Source organism: Lycorma delicatula, chromosome 12, assembly GCF_047948215.1.
Source record: "Lycorma delicatula isolate Av1 chromosome 12, ASM4794821v1, whole genome shotgun sequence".
In the NCBI taxonomy this organism is placed as follows: domain Eukaryota; kingdom Metazoa; phylum Arthropoda; class Insecta; order Hemiptera; family Fulgoridae; genus Lycorma; species Lycorma delicatula.
In genome coordinates this window covers 41438711-41457119 of record NC_134466.1, presented here as the reverse complement: position 1 = coordinate 41457119, position 18409 = coordinate 41438711, and the positions used below count along the sequence as shown (strand labels likewise).

Sequence of the window (18409 nt, the reverse complement as noted above, 5' to 3'; positions counted from 1 at the left end):
GTATTCTGTTGTGTTGTAGTTTGAAAACTGCTTTTATTTGATTGTATATTGTATGTTTGTACAGACTTATATATTTGAGTTGCATTAGTTGTTTTGTATATTATACATTTGTTTGTGTATGTCTTCATATATAACTTAAGCTGTCTATAGCAATTTTCTCTATGCTCATAGAAGGATTAATTAATTAATTTAATTAAATTAAAAAATTTAAGATTATCAAATTAAAAATCTAATTGTACATATTTATGTAGTTATATTAGTTATTGTACTATATATTTGAAAGTTTAAAATATATTTTCTTTCTGCAAACTCTTCGTGTTCAAACCATAAAACTATTGTTGGGTAATAAACAAGTTAGATTTGAAATGAAAGCTTAAATTCAATAAATAGGAAAGCAAAGGAGATTTATGTTTCCTGTGGAAAGAAATGATTTAGCATCCAAGCAAGGCTAGGTATGAAAGCTAGTATTTAATGGATATCAAGTAATTGCCCATTTTGTTGTAAATTATACGTTATGAAAGAATTTAGTAATTTTAAACATCTAAATGGTTAATTTGTGTTTTATAAAATATTATTTGATCCTTTTCTATTTTATAAATTTTTATTATTAAGTAAATTAACTTGTGTATTATTGTAAATATTTATTAATAACAAGTACAGTGCATATAATAAAAATAAAAGCTTGTTTTGAAGAAGGTCGAGGTTGCATAACTACCGAACTTGAAAATATTTACACCCATCTAATTGGACAGTAATAATCGTACTTTTATTTAAGCATGTTTAATTTATTACTGTTTTTATGTTTTTATTAGTTATAATTCATTATTACATCATTTGTATTATTAATTTAATAAATAAAGATTGTAAAAACAAGAATTTTAATTTAGGTATATTTTTAAACTAAAAAAAAATCTTAACTGTTGTTTAAATGTAATTATATTGCATCCATAATTTCACTAAATTATACATACAAATACACTGTTAAACATGAAATTTGGAACTGAAAAGGGATTAGATGTTCTATTTAGTATTTTATATGCTGAATCTGAATATATATTCTGAAACAACCCATCACATAACGTTCTTAAGTTATAATCCCTTAAATACATTTGTTCCATCCTTTGTGGAACAAACAATACAAGTAAGTTAGTACTTCTGTATATTTGTGTACTCATATCTAATCTATATGGTGATGAATGCTGTAGACCTATATTTGATGCATAAGTCGAGTGATGTCATTTCATGTCAAGCCTGACATGTATAGACAAATCAGTGAGTCAAGTAATTAGTAACTCAACGTGATGAAATTTTCTTCAGTTTAACGCTGAATGTTTTTGATTTTCTTGGTATGACTTGCTGTGTTCTTTATTTGTGGTAGTGGTTTTATCATACACATATAAAGATTGTTTCATAAGTGATACCATAAATTTGGTGAAAGATTTTTATGACAGAATAACTTTTGGTATTATTATATTGAACATCAAGATTTGTTAAGTTGTTTGTGTCTGTTTCATGTAGTGTTTTATTGCACTCCATGGTGAAACAATTAAGTATTTTAAGTAATTATAAATTAAAACTTAATTATTTATGTAATTAAGTATTTAAGTTTAGTTTCAGTCATTAAAACATTTTGAATTTTACAATCAATAAAAATCGGTTTTGTAAAAATTCTCCAAATTTTTTCCCTTACGTTTGTGGAGAATTCACCATGAAAAGTCAATGAAAACCCATATTGAATCTGCTGAAAACTGCGTACAAACATTATTTTGACTGTCCCGTGGGAGAACAAGGTAAATCCTGGGCTACATATGTAGCATACTACATTAAGCTAACACAGTGGTTAAAAGGAAAAAAAGAGCATTTGCCTTTTGGCATACCTATGATTTGGTGAGAGCCAAATGCTATTTATGAATGCTATTTTTGCTTATCAAATGTTACTGGTTTCAATTCAAACAATAAAAGCAGTATTGTATACCCAAATGTTCATTCAGCTATGAGACCAGTACTTCATGGTGTTGATTTACTGATTCCAATTGCTCCAACTTCTTGGAAAGAAATTTCTGATTCCCCAGAAGATTCAACCGATGACTCCTCAACTTCATTAATTATTCCATTAATTTCATTCCAGAAGAATCAAATACTGAACCCCTCACCTCAACACACAAGCAGAACTGAGCGACCTAATTCGTGACTTGTATTTGTCAAAACAACATGCAGAACTCCTAGGTTGATGTCTTAGAGAATGGAATTTATTAAACAAGGATATTAGAATTTCAGTATTTAGAAATTACAATGAAAATTTACTGAAATACTTCAGAAGAGATGGTTTAATTTGTTCCTACCATGATGTTAGGGTGGCTAATATCTGAACTGGACATTGAATATGTTATTCATGATTGGTGTTTATTTATAGACTCATCAAAAAGAAGGTTAAAGGCAATTGTTGTTGCATAACTCGAATAAGTTTTCTTCTATACTGGTAGCAGATGCTGTAGGAGACATATGAAAGTATGTCTCCAGAGTGGCTTTAGAAAATGTGTCTGTTTCTTGTGTTTGTGGGATAGTCAGGCTACAGATAAACACTACGCAATTAAAGACTGGCCAAAACGAAATCAGTTTACTCTAGGAAAGAAAAATGTTGTCAATATTCCCCTTGTTGAAAACAGATTGTGTTATTTTACCACCTTTACACATAAAACTACGACTTGATGAAGAATTTTGTAATAGTATTATATAAAGATTGAGACAGCTTTAAATATTTAGCTGAGGTTTTTTCACCATTAAGTAAAGCCAAATTAAAAGAGGGAATAATCATCAGGCCACAAAAAAGAAAATTAATTTGTGAAAATATATTTCTTCATGTAATTAATATATATTCTCAATATGAGCCAAATCAGGCCATAAATAAAATTTTCTGAAATATCTTGACTTCAGCACCACCTAGCAGATCAGTTTTTGTAAAAATATTTCTTTTCATGTAACATATACATTCTTAATATGAGCCAAATTGGACAATAAATATAATTTTTTTTAATATCTTGACCCCCAGCACCACCTAGCGGGTCCAAAGTAATACTAAAACCTTTATGGGCATGTGCACAACAACTCACAAAAGTTTTATCACATTTGGATGAATAGTATAGGAACACATACGGGACAAATAAACATTCATTTTTATATATGTATAAGATTATTGTTTGATATTAAACATAATTATGATAAATTTTAATTGTGAAAAGAATTTTTACCATTTATGAAAATAGTTAATTACAGTGTACTGCAGAATTCTTGGTTTCTGAATGAGCCTAATGTTATGGAAAAAAGTAAATAATGCCATGCACAGCGACTGCCTGTTTTGTGCAAGCAAGGTTTTATTTTCATTGTACGCATACTTGACACAACTGAAATAATTTTTTTTTATTGTGAGAACAATACCGAAACATACTATGCAACTAATTAACACAGAGACAAAAATGGAAGAGATTTTACAACTGTGCCAATATAAAGCGTAACAATGAGTCTAAGGCAGTGAATAATATGAAAAACAAATTTTGCAAAGTATACATCCATATCTGCCAAACATTCTATATTTACAGGAATTTTTTTCTATTAAAAAGTAATTTTGAATTGTTTGAAAAGTTATGAAGAAAAAATTCAAAACTAATTTGTATTGCAGGAGGTTGTAATTTGACAATTATAATAGTTGTAAAAACTTAGTTTAAAAATGTAGTATTTTAGACATTAGAATAAAGTCTTGCAAATAATTAATTTTATAAATATTCTGTTAATAAATTTTATAAAAAAAAACTACTTATTACATTAATTGACGTTGCAACGATATTTACAAATGATATTTTCCCTAAAAAGATTCTCTACAAACTGTTCATATATTTCTTTGCTCCTTTGGAATGGATGTGATTATTGAGTTTTTTGCACGTATTTGGCAATTGTACTTTTTATTTTTATTTTCTCAATCCATTGAAAAATATTGCTGCCTATTTATATTTTTGTAAAATACTCAAATACTACACATATGGGTAGTATGTGTATAAAATGTTGAGGTAATTGTGGATTTTTTTTTTAATTTCTGTTTACAGGTTTCATCATGGGGAGGCTACGTATTCTTAATAAATCTCATTCCATTACATGTTTTAACATTAATGATTACTGGACGGTTTTCACATCGTATTTATGTTGCATACAGTACGTTGTATTGTGTTGGGACTATATTATCAATGCAAATATCATTTGTTGGCTTTCAACCTGTACAGAGTTCTGAACATATGCTGGTATGTTTTTATTTTTTTTTGTATAATTTTAAATATACAGGTGTGTCCCATATAAAAAGCAAACCCAACCTTATATTGGTAGATATTGAAATAATAAAAAGGCATGTGTAAATGTAAATGTAATTTTTATTATTACCATCCATTACCTTACATTTAGAGTAAATGTTGGAACTGGAAGTGGAAGATCTTCTTGAATACAAGCTTCAATTTTTTTTACAGTGTTTCTTGCAACTTTTTTCAAAGTTTGTGGCTGGATATTTAATACAGCTTGTTCAATATTGACTTTCAATTGTTCGTGGTTTGTTGCTGTAGGCTTTTTCTTTGAGGTAACCCCGTAGAAAAAAATCCGCCGCAGTCAAATCTGGAGATCTTGGTGGCCACAAGCCTTGACCGATAACACGATTACCAAAGAATTCCTCAACGAAATCAGAAGTTGAACCTGCGTAGTGTGATGTCGCACCGTCATGTTGTAGCCAGCAATGTCTGTCTTCCTCTTCCAAGAGTGCGATGAACTGAAATAAAATATCCTTATATCGTTCTGCATTAAAACCGTGCTTCATCTGTGAAAAATAACGAATCCATAACATTAATTCCCTCATGCAGAAATCGACGGAACTTTTGACAATATTGTAGCCGTTTTTCTTTGTCGGGCTCAAGAAGTTGATGAACCGTTTAAATGCGATAAGGTCGTAATTGTAATTGTTTGGTCACCCGATGAACGGTTGATTTAGACAAATTAATTTCAGCAGACAAACGTCTGATCGATTCATTTGGCGAGGCGAGTAATCAGTCTTTGATTTCAGTGACTGTATCTGTATTCAACACTGACGCAGATCTTTTGTGTTCCTTGTTATTAACAGAACCAGTCTGTCTAAATTTTGCAACTAACCTTAATACTGATATTTTGTTAGGAGCTGGTATCTGGGTACTTATGGCGAAAGAAATCTTGCACTGCAACCACTGATTTCGTACTGAAGTACGACTCAACAATGAAAACACATTCATCTAGCGAAAACACCATCTTGTGTCTAGCAATACACTGAACATTATGATTGCATTGTTGTTACTATCGGTAGTGTTCTACTGTGTCGCCGCGTAGTTCCGATGAAGAGTTCATTTCAGTAACGAGTAGGGGAGTAAGCTTGACTTTTGAAATTTCATGGATGAGTGATTGATGGGTTGCGTTTTATATGGAACACCCTGTATTTATTTGCCTAATGAGTTATTGGTGTAGAAGCCTTAAAACATCCTATTTGTTACATTGTTTATGTAAGATCACTAATTGAAACATGCATGAAGTTAGACTCTGAATTAACAGATTACCCAGAATATGATTGATTCATTTTTCCAGTCTCCTTTGAAGTAATTCCCTTTTGATTCCACCCGTTTAATCCAGCAGTCCTTCAATTCTGGAAATATTTATCATAGTCCTTTGGAACAAACATAGCTGCGCTATGTTTGTCATCATGTCTTTCTAGCTATCATATTGGAATCAATCAGGTTTCAGTGACATCTTCAGCTTTAAGTAACTGGAAATCACAAAAACCCATGTTGCTAAATAAGGAACTTTGTGAACTGGAGAATTATGTGCTTGACTAAGAAATCCTCGATTAGACTTGACCAATGGGCAGGTGGATTATTGTGATGTGTAGCTTCGCCTGTGTGATTTCCACAGATCTCTTGTATTGAACTTCATAATGATGATTCAGAACCTCCAGGTAGTGCAGTTTGTTGAGAGTTTGGCTTTCTAGTTTGCATTGGTAATGCAGTAGTAAAAAAAAAACAAAAAAACAATCAACATCATTTACTTTGTTACCTTTGTCTTGTTTTCTTTAGTCTTGACAATAATAGTGACTTTCACTGTGACAGCTGAGTTTTTATTTCTTTGTCTTGTTTTCTTTAGTCTTGACAATAATAGTGACTTTCACTGTGACAGCTGAGTTTTTATTTCTTGATCATATCCATATACCCAAAGTTCATCAACAATTTTTATGATCGTAACAAAGTTAGAATCACCGTTGGCACATTCCAGAATGTCATGTGTAATGTCAAAACAAACCTCATTTATTCAAGTGAAATCAGTTGGTACAAATTTCTTGTGTGTAATATAAAAAACAAAAAACTAGTCTACACAAAATAAGCAAATAAATGAAGGCAACCTTGACAACCACAGCTGTCCTTTGTAGTAGAATAATAGTGTTGTTCTGTGCAACATCAAAATGAATACAGATTTTTCAGTGCAGTTTGTTCGAATTTAAATCTGAGTTCCCAAATTTTTTTAAATCTCCAAAATTATAGTTTTTTGTGCCTCTAATACTTTTATCATATTTTGTGTATATATATATATATTTTTTTTTAACAAGTTTTTGTTGTGATATTTCATGATGGTGTAATTTTAGCGATATTTTAAGTTATTTTCTACTTATTTTTCACTATTATTTATATACTAGCATTATGGCTTCGCCTGCATTGTATGGTTACTTGCATTTCCTGTCACGTTCAATTTTTTTAATTTAATATTTTAGTAGAATAATTGGAAGCAGGTGCAGCAGTCATGTCGCAGAGAGAGTAACAGTGGTAGTGGCTGTGTTTGTTGAGTCGCTGTGCCGTTCACCATCGCATCCCTTAAAAAATAAAAATTCAAAAAACCCAAAAATGGTTTTTAAATTATATTTACAAGCCCAAAAAATAGAGCATCCCCATCACAGCTTCACCTGAACTTTATGGTTACTTGCATTTCCCGATTGCGGTCAGAGGATATTTAGCCAGTCACGGCACGCTTCGCCTGTCCTTTTCGTCTAGCCAGTAAGCTCTGTCCCTTGGACCCCACTATGTTCATTAAACTCATGCTTGTGAGAATAATGATAATAAATAAAAATTAAAGCCTGTTATATCTAAAAAATATTATGGTATTGTAATTTCTTCAGAACAACAGTTTGGTCAGTACAGGATCACTTTGAGTGATATAAGAATGTGGGTTTCAAAAAGTCATCCTCCATCTTAGAAATATTAATTATAAGAATTATCCATACTTCATACTGGTAAAAACATTTCTGCCTGGTTCTTAGCGTTACCTGTGTTTGTGTGGGGGAGATACCTTTCCCCAAATTCCAGCTACTACGTTATTCAGATAATTTAGTTTTTAATTTCCTTTTTCATCCACATCTCCATCAAGATGTTTTTTATATTCTTTCTTCTATCCAGATATACTTCTTTTTTATTGTTTTTCCAGGAAACTTGTGATTTTTGCAATTTGTTTCACAGAAATAAACTTTCTTTGATGTTTTCTTGTTTTATTTTCAGCTCTTCCGTGTCTCTTTCAGTTTCATTGATCCAGTTGATTTTTAAAATGAGTAAGTAAAATGTTTACCAACCTGTTACAGTTCATTGGTGACTGTAGAAGGCAATGCGATTTTTCTTTTTGATTTTATCTGATACCTTCTTTATGTTCATCTATATGTTTACTTGGATCGTATTTTGTGTCGCAGTTTTAAAAAATTTGTTTAATTACTTTAATTTTTTTTTTAGTCAAGTAACTGGAGGCAAGTGCAGCCAATCATAAATCTCATACAGTCAATGGTAGTGGCTGTGTTAGTTGAGCAAGTGTGCTGAACAACATCACACTCCTTAAAAATCAAAATTAAAAAAACTGAAAATGCTATTTATCTGAAGAGTATTTGCAAGCCAATCTAGTGAATATCTTGTTTAATATAGTCAGAAATGGGGAAAATTTGCAGTCATTGTTCAAATTTTTTTTACCTTTCTTCACACCTTTCAAGATTGAATTTTGACAAATCTAGAAGTTGGTTTTTAAATATTTAAATGAAAATTACACACACCAAAAATCAAGTTGATATCTTCATTTGTTATTGATAAATTAAAAAAAAATTAAATTTCATTGTTACTCCATTTTAACCCTTTAAACTTGGATTTTAAAAAATTCTTTCTTAGTGTGCACTTATTCTGTAACAAGAACATGTATACAAATTTTCATCAATTTATCTTCAATAGTTTTTTTCTGGTCATTGATGAATCAGTCAGGACAAGTTGCCTTTATAGATATTATATATTATTATTTATATATATATATATATATATATATATATATATATATATATATATATATATATATTTATACTATTTTTCTATATAAAATTTTTTTTTGCTATTTATTTTTTTTAGGCATTAGGTGTGTTTGGCTTATGTCAATTACATAGTTGTGTGGATTACATTCGTAGCAAAATGTCTGGTGAAGACTTTGATATCTTATTTAAAGCTGTAGTTGTTAGTACAGTTGGAATATGTGCTATAGCTGGTGGTGTACTTACATTAACAGGTATGATTAATTTTAGATTACGTATTAGAAACATAGCATTAAGTTTATTTTGAAAAAAACAATAATATAATAAATGTTAATCAAATGCTAATGAATTGTTTTTTCATTTCTTTTGGCGACATTTTATCATTTAATGAATAAAATTCATAGCAAGATTCCTTGTGATACATTTTTATATACACAATTTTTTAATGTTTTGATACCTCAGAGTGTTGATTTTTCTGATCTTTTGCAAAGCTTTACCAGTTATTCTCTGGAAAGAGAATTTATAACCCTGTTGGAAAGAAACTAACTCTGTTAGTATTAATTGAACTCTAACAATTAAATCAGATAATTCTGATAGCAATAGATGAAATTAAAAGATGCTTTTTCAAAAAGAGATTGGATAAAGTGGCATCACTTTCCAACTTTAAACTTTTAGCAAAAGAAATTAAAAATTAAAGGAAAAATGTAGAGATGTAGAGACTATAGGTGATATTTAAGAAAGGAAGTTTTATATACATATATATATATATATATATATATATATATATATATATATATTTGTGTAATACGAGTTATAAGAAAGGTAAATAGCCAAGAGACTTCTGATGATATCAGTAGAAAAAAAAAGAATTCAATCAAGTGTGAGGAATTCAGAACTATAAGTTTGTTGTCCCATACAGCTAAAGTGCTTCTGAGGTTATGAATAGAAGGATATCTAGCAGACTTTCTGAATCTATTGCTGAAGAACAATTTGGTTTTCAGAAGGGGTACACAAGATGCTATTGGATTATTGAAAACTATTGGTGAAAGGTACATTGAGAAAGGAAGAGAGATGTGTATGTAGTTTTTGCAGATCTTGAAAGGTCTTTTGATGAATACAGTTGGAAAAAGTAATGACCATTCTACAAAATAAAGGTGTTGACTGGAAGGAAAGAAGACTAATAAGTAGTTTGTACCTTGATGAAGAAGTAAAAGTTTGAGTAGGAAATGACTTAATGGAGGAAAGCAAGATTGGAAGAGGCGTTAGACAGTGATGTTTTCTTTCGCCTATCCTGTTTAACATTTTTACCTTGAAGAGATCATAGAAAAGTGCATGGAAGGAAAGGGAAATATGTGTTTGGGTGGGAAGAGAGTAGAATGCATCAGATTTGTATAAAAGATATTAAATAGCATATAATATCAAGACACTTACAGGAATGCTGATGAATTTAGAGTGTGTAATGACTATGTTATGAAAATCAGTAGTAAGAAAACTAAATGTATGATAATTGACAAGGATAAGAAAAAACTGTTAGTTAATCAAGAAGAAGAAGGAGAAATTGAACAATGGAGCTCTTTAAATATCTTGGGAGCATTATCTATGATGGTATGAGATGCATAAATGAATAAAAATTAGAATTGCAATGGCAAAAGAAACTTTCTGTAGAAAGAGAAACTTGTGTTGTAAGCTTGATAAACATCTGAGGAAAAGACTTGTCAAATGTTTTTTAAGGATTGTAGCATTATATGGGGCAGAAATGTGGAATTTATGCAAGGAAGGTGAGAAAAAATTAAAAGCTTTCAAAATGTGGATTTGGAACAGGTTAGAAAAAATAATATAGACAGAATTAGTAATAATGAGGTGTTAGAGAGTGTTGGGAAAGGTAAATCACATCTGCAGACTTTTTTCTGGGCATTGATGAATCAGTCAGGACAAGTTGCCTTTATAGATACTATATATTATTATTTATATATTATTTTATATAGAAAAAGAGAAATAGAAAAAGAAACTGGATTGAACTTGTTTTACAGAACTGTTTGTTAAAGTTTGTCTTAGTGGGTACAGTGCATGGTAAGAGAGGGAGAGGAAGATGAAGATGGAAACTGCTCGATAATATTAAGGTAGAAAGAAGTTATGGTTATACAGAAGTTAACTGAAAATAGAAAAGAATAGAGAGCCAATGCTGTGTAAAAATATACCTGTTAAATAGCAGAACACTGATGCTACTATTAGGTAGTGAAATCAAAATTAAGGAAGATATAAAAAATCCAGTTAGAGTAAACAAGGAGATTTTACTAAAGAACCTGTGAAGTAAATTAACCAATGAGTCCACACTCCAAATGAACATCACTGACTAGTGATGTTCATTTGGAGTGTTGCATTACTAAACACCAAATAGATACATCATGCTTATAACTTAATTGTTAATGTTTAACTTAAATTTATAATCAGATTATTCATTTCCTGTTAGCATGTAAATTAAGAAAACATCTTGTAAAAAACTTTTATTTATTAAAAAATAGTTTATTTGTATTCTTACGATAATTTTTAAAAGAATAATGTTCTCAGGTACAATAATAGTGATAGTATATATTTTTTTTTAATAAAATATTCAGTAACTTCAAAATTATTTTAATAAACGGTAACTTGTTATATAAATGTTGACTACATTTAACTATTAGTTTTATTAAAGAAAATAGTATAACTTGTTATGAATAGAATGAAATAAACTTAAAATTACACAGTTGTATCTGCTCAATAACTGTTTTTTTTCCACCCTCAGACCAGACCTGCTTTGATAGAAACAACCCCAACAGAAATTCAGAAGGAATTCCTCACTGCTACATTTCTTTCACCATATTGTCTGGAAAATCTTAACCAACATTCTGGACACTGCATGCCATGTCAGCCTGCAGCATAGCCCCAGTGATATTGTATGGATTAAGTATGACGAATTCTTTCCGACGTGCTTCCTATGCTACTGGAATCAATTGGACAAGAATGAGTGTTATTTGATACCTTCCTTCCCATAATAATCACAATCTGCAAATGGTTTCAGTGTCATCACATACAGGTATGCCTTTTAAAACACTTGTGACCAGTAAGAAACTGGGTCAGTAGATACCCTAGTTCTCTGTGTTTGCAAGCCAGCCATCTCTGAAAATGCGGGATTAGTTTGATGGATCTTCTTTTCATTAATTGATCCCATCTCTCCTGCCAAGTGGGGATCACGATCTCTCTACATCCGTCTTATCTCTCGCTCTTCCAAATGAGGAGATTCAGGTGTGCATAAAATTCTCAATGACATCTGAATAATTTCTGCTTTTATAGTCTGTTCAGATTTTTTCAACATTTTAGTCTTATTATCATCTATGGTTGTAACCTTCAACTTGTTAGAAAATAATTTATGTTATCTTATTGCCATACATTTATTTTCCATTGAACATTTTGTTTTAGAACAAGGAAAATAGAAATATATTTGATATACAAGAATAATGGATGTAATTTCTCCCTTCTACTCAAGTTTTATAGAGAAAGTTAGACCTATTGTTGCATTATTCAATAAGTGTAAGAAGTATCTCTGCATTTCATCTGGATATCACTTGATTCAAATCCTAGTCAGGTTATTTTCTCATATCCTATAAAATTTATGTTATTGAAACAAAAAGATAAGAATAGCTGCAATTAGGTGTTCGCCTGTAGTTGCTGGAAGGATAATAAATAAAGTGATACAGTAATGCCCACAGAAAAGATAATACATGAATGAGCTGCCTATGTAATTTGTGTATTTTGAATTTTATCAGTATTATTTTGTTTTTCTTTTTTAAGTATTTAATTTTTTTTTGTTAGGAAAAATTGCTCCATGGACAGGAAGATTCTACACGTTATTGGATCCATCGTATGCAAAAAATCATATACCGATTATAGCATCTGTATCTGAACATCAGCCGACATCATGGTCATCATTTTACTTTGATTTACAGATACTTGTATTCTTATTCCCAGCTGGTCTTTACTTTTGTTTTGCTAAATTGTCTGATGCCAATATATTTTTAATATTATACGGAGTTACAAGCATTTACTTTGCTGTAAGTAATTAATAACTAATTAGTAATGTTTATAATGTTTAATTTATTACCTTTCTATTTTAAGTATTATATTTTTATAATATAGCTTATTGGTAGTGTTAGTAAATAACACAGGAAGGTTAGTTAGATTGTAATTTGATGCAGTAAGCGTTATTACATTATTCTTGTTTATCTTCTATTGATTTGTTTGGAATAAAGTTTATTTTTTATGGAAGGGTCTGAATAATGGTTTGATACTGTACTGGAAGTATAATTGATTATAAACATCATAATTACTGTACTAATTGGACCGATTTCCATGGTGAAGTGGAAGCACCTGAAATGTCAAGTCAAATTTTATCTGGAGGGGTTCATATCCTATTCCGGCTTAGCTTCTTTCATTCGTTATAAAAATTTCCCTACACATTCTCATTCACAAGCTTCAACCTTATTTAGTAAATTAATCATAAAATAAACATAAATACGTTGTTAGAAATTAATGTGTAATGTTTATAAGATATCAAGATTTCAATGTAAGCATTATTTACTAAAGAAAGGATCAGCAGATAAATGTGAGAACTATTAAACTATAAATTTAAAATGTCATATCTCTGAATTATTAAATTGCATTATTGAAAGAACAGGATTTACTTGATGAAGACCGATCTTATTATTCAGTAAGACTTTTGGTGACCGTTGAATCTGTCCTTGGAGGAATGAGACAAACCCCACCAAAACATTGTATAAGACATCAAACTTTCACCCTGATGGCAAATGTTTAGAAGGCCTGAGCATTTTTTTTTTACAGGATCAGCATATTGATCTCTAACCGGCTTAATATTATATGCTATAACAAAATTGGCTTTTCCTCCAGAAATTAAAAGTACTACTGGAGAAAGGCATTAGTGAAATAACTACCTTGCTCATTTCTGGAATTATATGGTCTTTAGAAGTACGCAGTTGAACTATAATAACCGTCTGGCCATTGGATTTAGTGCGCCTTCAGGCATAAAAAAATAAATGAATCGTTTATTTCTTATCTCTAAATGTTTTTATTTCACTCTGAACTAAACTGAAAGCATTATGGTTGTTGAATTTCCTAAACTAAAAACAATAATAATAATGAGTATTAATAATAATAATAATAAGTAAATTTATTAAATATGAATAAAAGACATAATTCATTTCATAAAGGGTATTCTGATAAGATATGGAATTTATAGAAACGTGGGAAAAATTAAATATAAAAAAAACAACTATTAAAAAGTAAATAAATAAAATTTAAATTTCAGATAAAGATTCAGTTTTCTACTAAGAAAATTTGCATTTGTATTTAAACTTTTCTGTTTAAATTCGTATCACTTTTCCGATCCAGTTTGTGTTTTGTTTCTAATTAAAGTTGAACTTCTCAAATTTATGCTTAATTTTAATAGACCTTATTTACATCAATTTTCTAAGAATTAAATTCTCTGCAAAGTTAACTTTCTGAAAGAATAGAATAAAAATTTGTATTCTAGAAATTTTTATTTTTATATGGATAAATTAACAGTTATTTTATTCCAAACCTATTGAAATGTATTTTCCAACAAAACTTTTTTGTGTTTTATCCCGTTTTTCTTAAAACTTAAGTAAGACAGAGGTTTGGGACCACATTTATTGAATTTCTTAACTAAAAAATCATAAGGAAATACCAAATTTGTACCCTGAAGATTTTAGTATGATTTAATTTCACAGAAGGAGCAGAAAGCAGATCTAATTGTTTCGCGAGGCGAAACTCTCTAACTAACCGTTTTCTGACCTATGTTTATACAAACTTTTTTTCTTATTTTTGGTTATAGAATCATCTCCCAAGAGATTGCTGTGCAATTTGGAATCGCCATGTGTATGTATTGTAATTACTTTTTACGTAAATGGTATTTTTCGTACTCCTTGTAACTCAAAATGTAAAGAAAATTCATTTTCACTCCCCACTCCCACCATGCGACTGAAAGTAATATCGTACTTTTCTTTGAAAAGTTGGTAAAAAATAGTAAGAATTAACAATCAAATAGATTTCATAATTGTCCTTAATATTCTACAGAGTGCTCACACATACATATGCGGCACTTAGACACAGTAATTAAATTTATTCCCCAGTATTAAATATAAATAATAATTATTGTTCACACAATAACTAAATTTGAAGCAGATCGTAAATACCATTCTATCCTATAAAGATTCTTTCCATTTAGCCATTCTGAGACTTTCAAATGTGTCAGGAAATTCTCTCCTAAGCATGTGGCCCAAATATTCCTTAAAATTGGGGAAATTTTCACAAAATGTATAATGTCCATATTACTTCCAGATTACATAGAGAAATACCATTTTCTGTTCATTCTTTTTCAAATTATAATTTAAATTAAACTAAGACCCCAAGCCTGAAAAATCAAAGTTACTTAATGATGATTAGGATTTAAATTTAAATAATTCTTCCTGTGATAAAAATTTAATTGGTTGTGAGAAAGCAATATCCTGCTATTTTTAACTATCGCATTGTACTTTTCTCTCATACAAACAAATAATCATACTGTACAATTCAGTGACCTACTTGCTCACTCCATTTCATCACTTCAGTTAAACATTGGAGAAGTTTGCCTCTAGCCAAATTCATTATATATATATATACATAAACTGTTAAATGTTAACAAAAAAAAATTCATTTAGTGTGAAATTAGAGTTTAACAAAAATAATTGAAATTAGAGTTTAACAAAAATAATTATTGTCATAACAAAATACAATATAATTAACATTTTGTTTAAAAAAAATTTTTGGAAATAATATTATTTATTATTATTCTAGTGTAGTTGCATTAGTTCTACACTGACAATAAAAATGTAGAATATTCCATTATTCTTTTTGAATCATTACAAATTTGAATCGTCAGGTAAGATTAAATCACTTCATAGAAACAGGACTCTCGTACAAATATATTAACCACAGTATGAAAGTTTTATAAGTAGTACATAAAAACCTTGATATCATTGTATTTGAACAACATAGAATTTACAAACTCAGAAAAGTTGATGAAATCAGTTTATTAAATAAATGAACAGATGCACATAGATCAAATACATTACTTAGTTGCATACTTAATGGATTTCCTAACTTTTTAATATGGGTATTATTAAAGACATTGTTTCTAATATTTTGCCGAAGAGGGAGCTGATAATTAACTGAGAAAGATCTTCCTTCAGAAGATAAATTTCATTAATTTGAAAATGATTCATTTAATAAATAACTATTTTAAATTTATGTTCTCTTGAAAATTTTTTAATATTTATTTCATTTATCTGTGTTATATCTGATTATTTGTTATTTTGATAAAGAGAGAAATTTTTATCTTTAAGTATTGAATTTTGAAAGACTTACTTATAAGTTTATATCAACATGATTTAATGTTGAAGAAATTATCCAAACAAAATTGATTCTATTCTATTGAAAGCAAAACTTTATTCAATTTATATTCAGATTTCTATAATATATATACAAATTACCTTGCAGATAAAGATTTCCTTAAATTTAATTAAAGTTTAACAAAACTATTGAATTTGTATACCTGTATATTATACAGTTACACTTTTTACTTTTATATTGTATATAAAATAAATAAGCTACTTTGTGCTCTCTGATGTTGAATCTCTTAAAATTCAGCAAAAGTATACAACAGAATATTATTTATATTATGTCAGTATGATTTATTGAAGTGGTCTCTTTATAGATTTATGTTGAATATTTAAAAATAATTTATAGGAAACCGTTTGATTTTAAGACGCATAACAAATGCATGATATTTGACAAAAAAAAGATTTGTTTCAAAATTTGGTTAATCTATTTTAGGTGAAAAAGTTATCGGTTCAGTCTTGATATTTTGTGGGTGAGCAAATATTTATAACCTTTAATGAAAACTTTTCTAAATTTTTAGATGAAAATATACAGTGAGGTAGGATTGCACTAGCTATTTCCTGAGGATTATACTGGCCCGAAATACAGGGAAATTCTTTCTGTCTTCTACCTCCTAATAACAATTAAGTGCAGTCAATCACTTGAGTGTATGATGTTCATAAAGAGTTTTATTTGATTCTGTCTGTTTTGTTTTCTCAAGATTATTGTTAGCATTTCAAACAATTGACCCAGAGCATTCCAGAAAGTTCAAGCTAAAAATCCAGAAATCTGGATCGAGGTTAGTACTTTATTGATAAGTTTAATTATAATATTTATTTTTTAATTATAATAATTTATTTTATTTTTGGAAATAAATTAGTTTCCTATAAATTCATTATTGAAAAAATGTTATATATACAAATATATTTTTATTTTAAAAAAATCTTTTTTTCTAGGGTGTAATGGTGCGATTGATGTTAGTACTTGCACCTGTGATGTGTATATTATCAGGTATTGCTGTTAATGCTATGTTGGATACATACATGAAACAAGTGGATCCAAATAAAAATGTTGATAAAAAAGCTAGAAAACTGGAAAATAATTTTGTAATGAAGAGTGAGGTACGTTTCTTATTTGTATTTATCACAAAGCCTAGTTTTTTATTGCATAAAATTAGCTTTTAAAATTCACAAGTTGGTTAAATAAATTTAACAAGACTTTGTCTGTAAGATTGACAAAATGTAGGTAGATCAATATGTTGTACATATCTGGTGTAAATGTTAAGAGACCTCTCTCTTTATCCAAAAAAATGTGTATATTTTCTTATTCTAATAAATTATAAGTAACATATGTTTTAGGATCTTTCTCAAATATATCTATCGCAAAGTAAAACAGTGTTGTGAAAAGTTAACAGTATTCTGAAAGGTATAATTCATTGGTTTTAGCTAGTTTAAGAAACAAAAACTAAGTTTAATTTTATAATGTAGAAAATGCATAATTTTGTTTGACAATTATCTTCTTTTTTAAAAAAATGGTCCAAACAAATAATATTTTTACACTTAGCATTTTTACATTTATTATCAACTGTATAATTGCAATACAAAGCAAATCTGTATTGTTTTTAGTAATAATTTGTTTAATCATCAACATTCTTATAGACAGATTTATTCTTAAAATTATTTTCATTATTATACAAGGCTGGTTTGGAAAGTAACCTCTGTTTGGCTATAAATAAACCTGCATAGATAAAATTATTTTATTATGTACAAATTAAAACTACAGCTTTTAACAATTTTTCAACATAATCGCGAATTAAATTCAAGCATTTGTCATAGCATTTCACTAATTTACCTTCTTCATAAAATTTAGCTGCCTGGGTACCTTTCTTTTTCTGTTTAGCCTCTGGAACACCATAAGGTATTACTTCAGGAGATGATATGTATGAATGTAAATGAAGTTTAGTCTTGTAGTCTCAGGTCAACCATTACTGAAAAGTGTAGTTAATTGTAACCCAACAACCAAAGAACATCGGTATCCATGATCTAGTATTCAAATCCATATAAAAGCAACTAACTGCCTTTACTAGAATTTGAACCTTGGAACTCTCAACTTAAAAATCAGCTGATTTGCAATGACAAGTTCACCACTAGACCAACTGCCGGGTACCTAGCCAACCTTTCTCAGCATTTTGAAGTTGGTCATCATCACGAAGTGCTGTGATGCAAGCAGCTATGTCAGCAGTCTACTGTGAAACTTTGAAGAAACCTAGGCAAACCATTCAGAACAAACATTGCGGTATGCTGTCATCCCTGTGTTTTTTTTTTTTTGTATGACAATGCTACTCACAGTGCTTGAAGAACTCAAGAACTTCTGAATCATAGCTAATGGGATATTTTTTATTATCCCCATTACATCTTGGACTTGGAGCTGAGTGAATTTCTTCATAAACTTCAAAATACCATGAAAGGTTGGTTAGGTTCCCTGGTGATGAATTTTATGAAGAAGGTTTCTGTAAATTAGTGAAACACTATGACAAATGAATTTGCAACT

General features: G+C 29.3%; 1 protein-coding gene across 2 annotated transcripts in view; it reads left to right on the top strand.

Annotated features, from left to right (window-relative positions):
• Positions 1-18409, top strand: part of Stt3A (catalytic subunit 3A of the oligosaccharyltransferase complex) — a 47116-nt gene that overhangs the window by 14113 nt on the left and 14594 nt on the right. For both annotated transcript variants that reach the window (XM_075380757.1, XM_075380758.1), the window contains exons 7-10: positions 4098-4289; positions 8472-8625; positions 12221-12459; positions 16816-16980. In XM_075380757.1, the coding sequence (XP_075236872.1) occupies positions 4098-4289; positions 8472-8625; positions 12221-12459; positions 16816-16980 (750 nt within the window). The remainder of the gene's footprint in view (positions 1-4097; positions 4290-8471; positions 8626-12220; positions 12460-16815; positions 16981-18409) is intronic.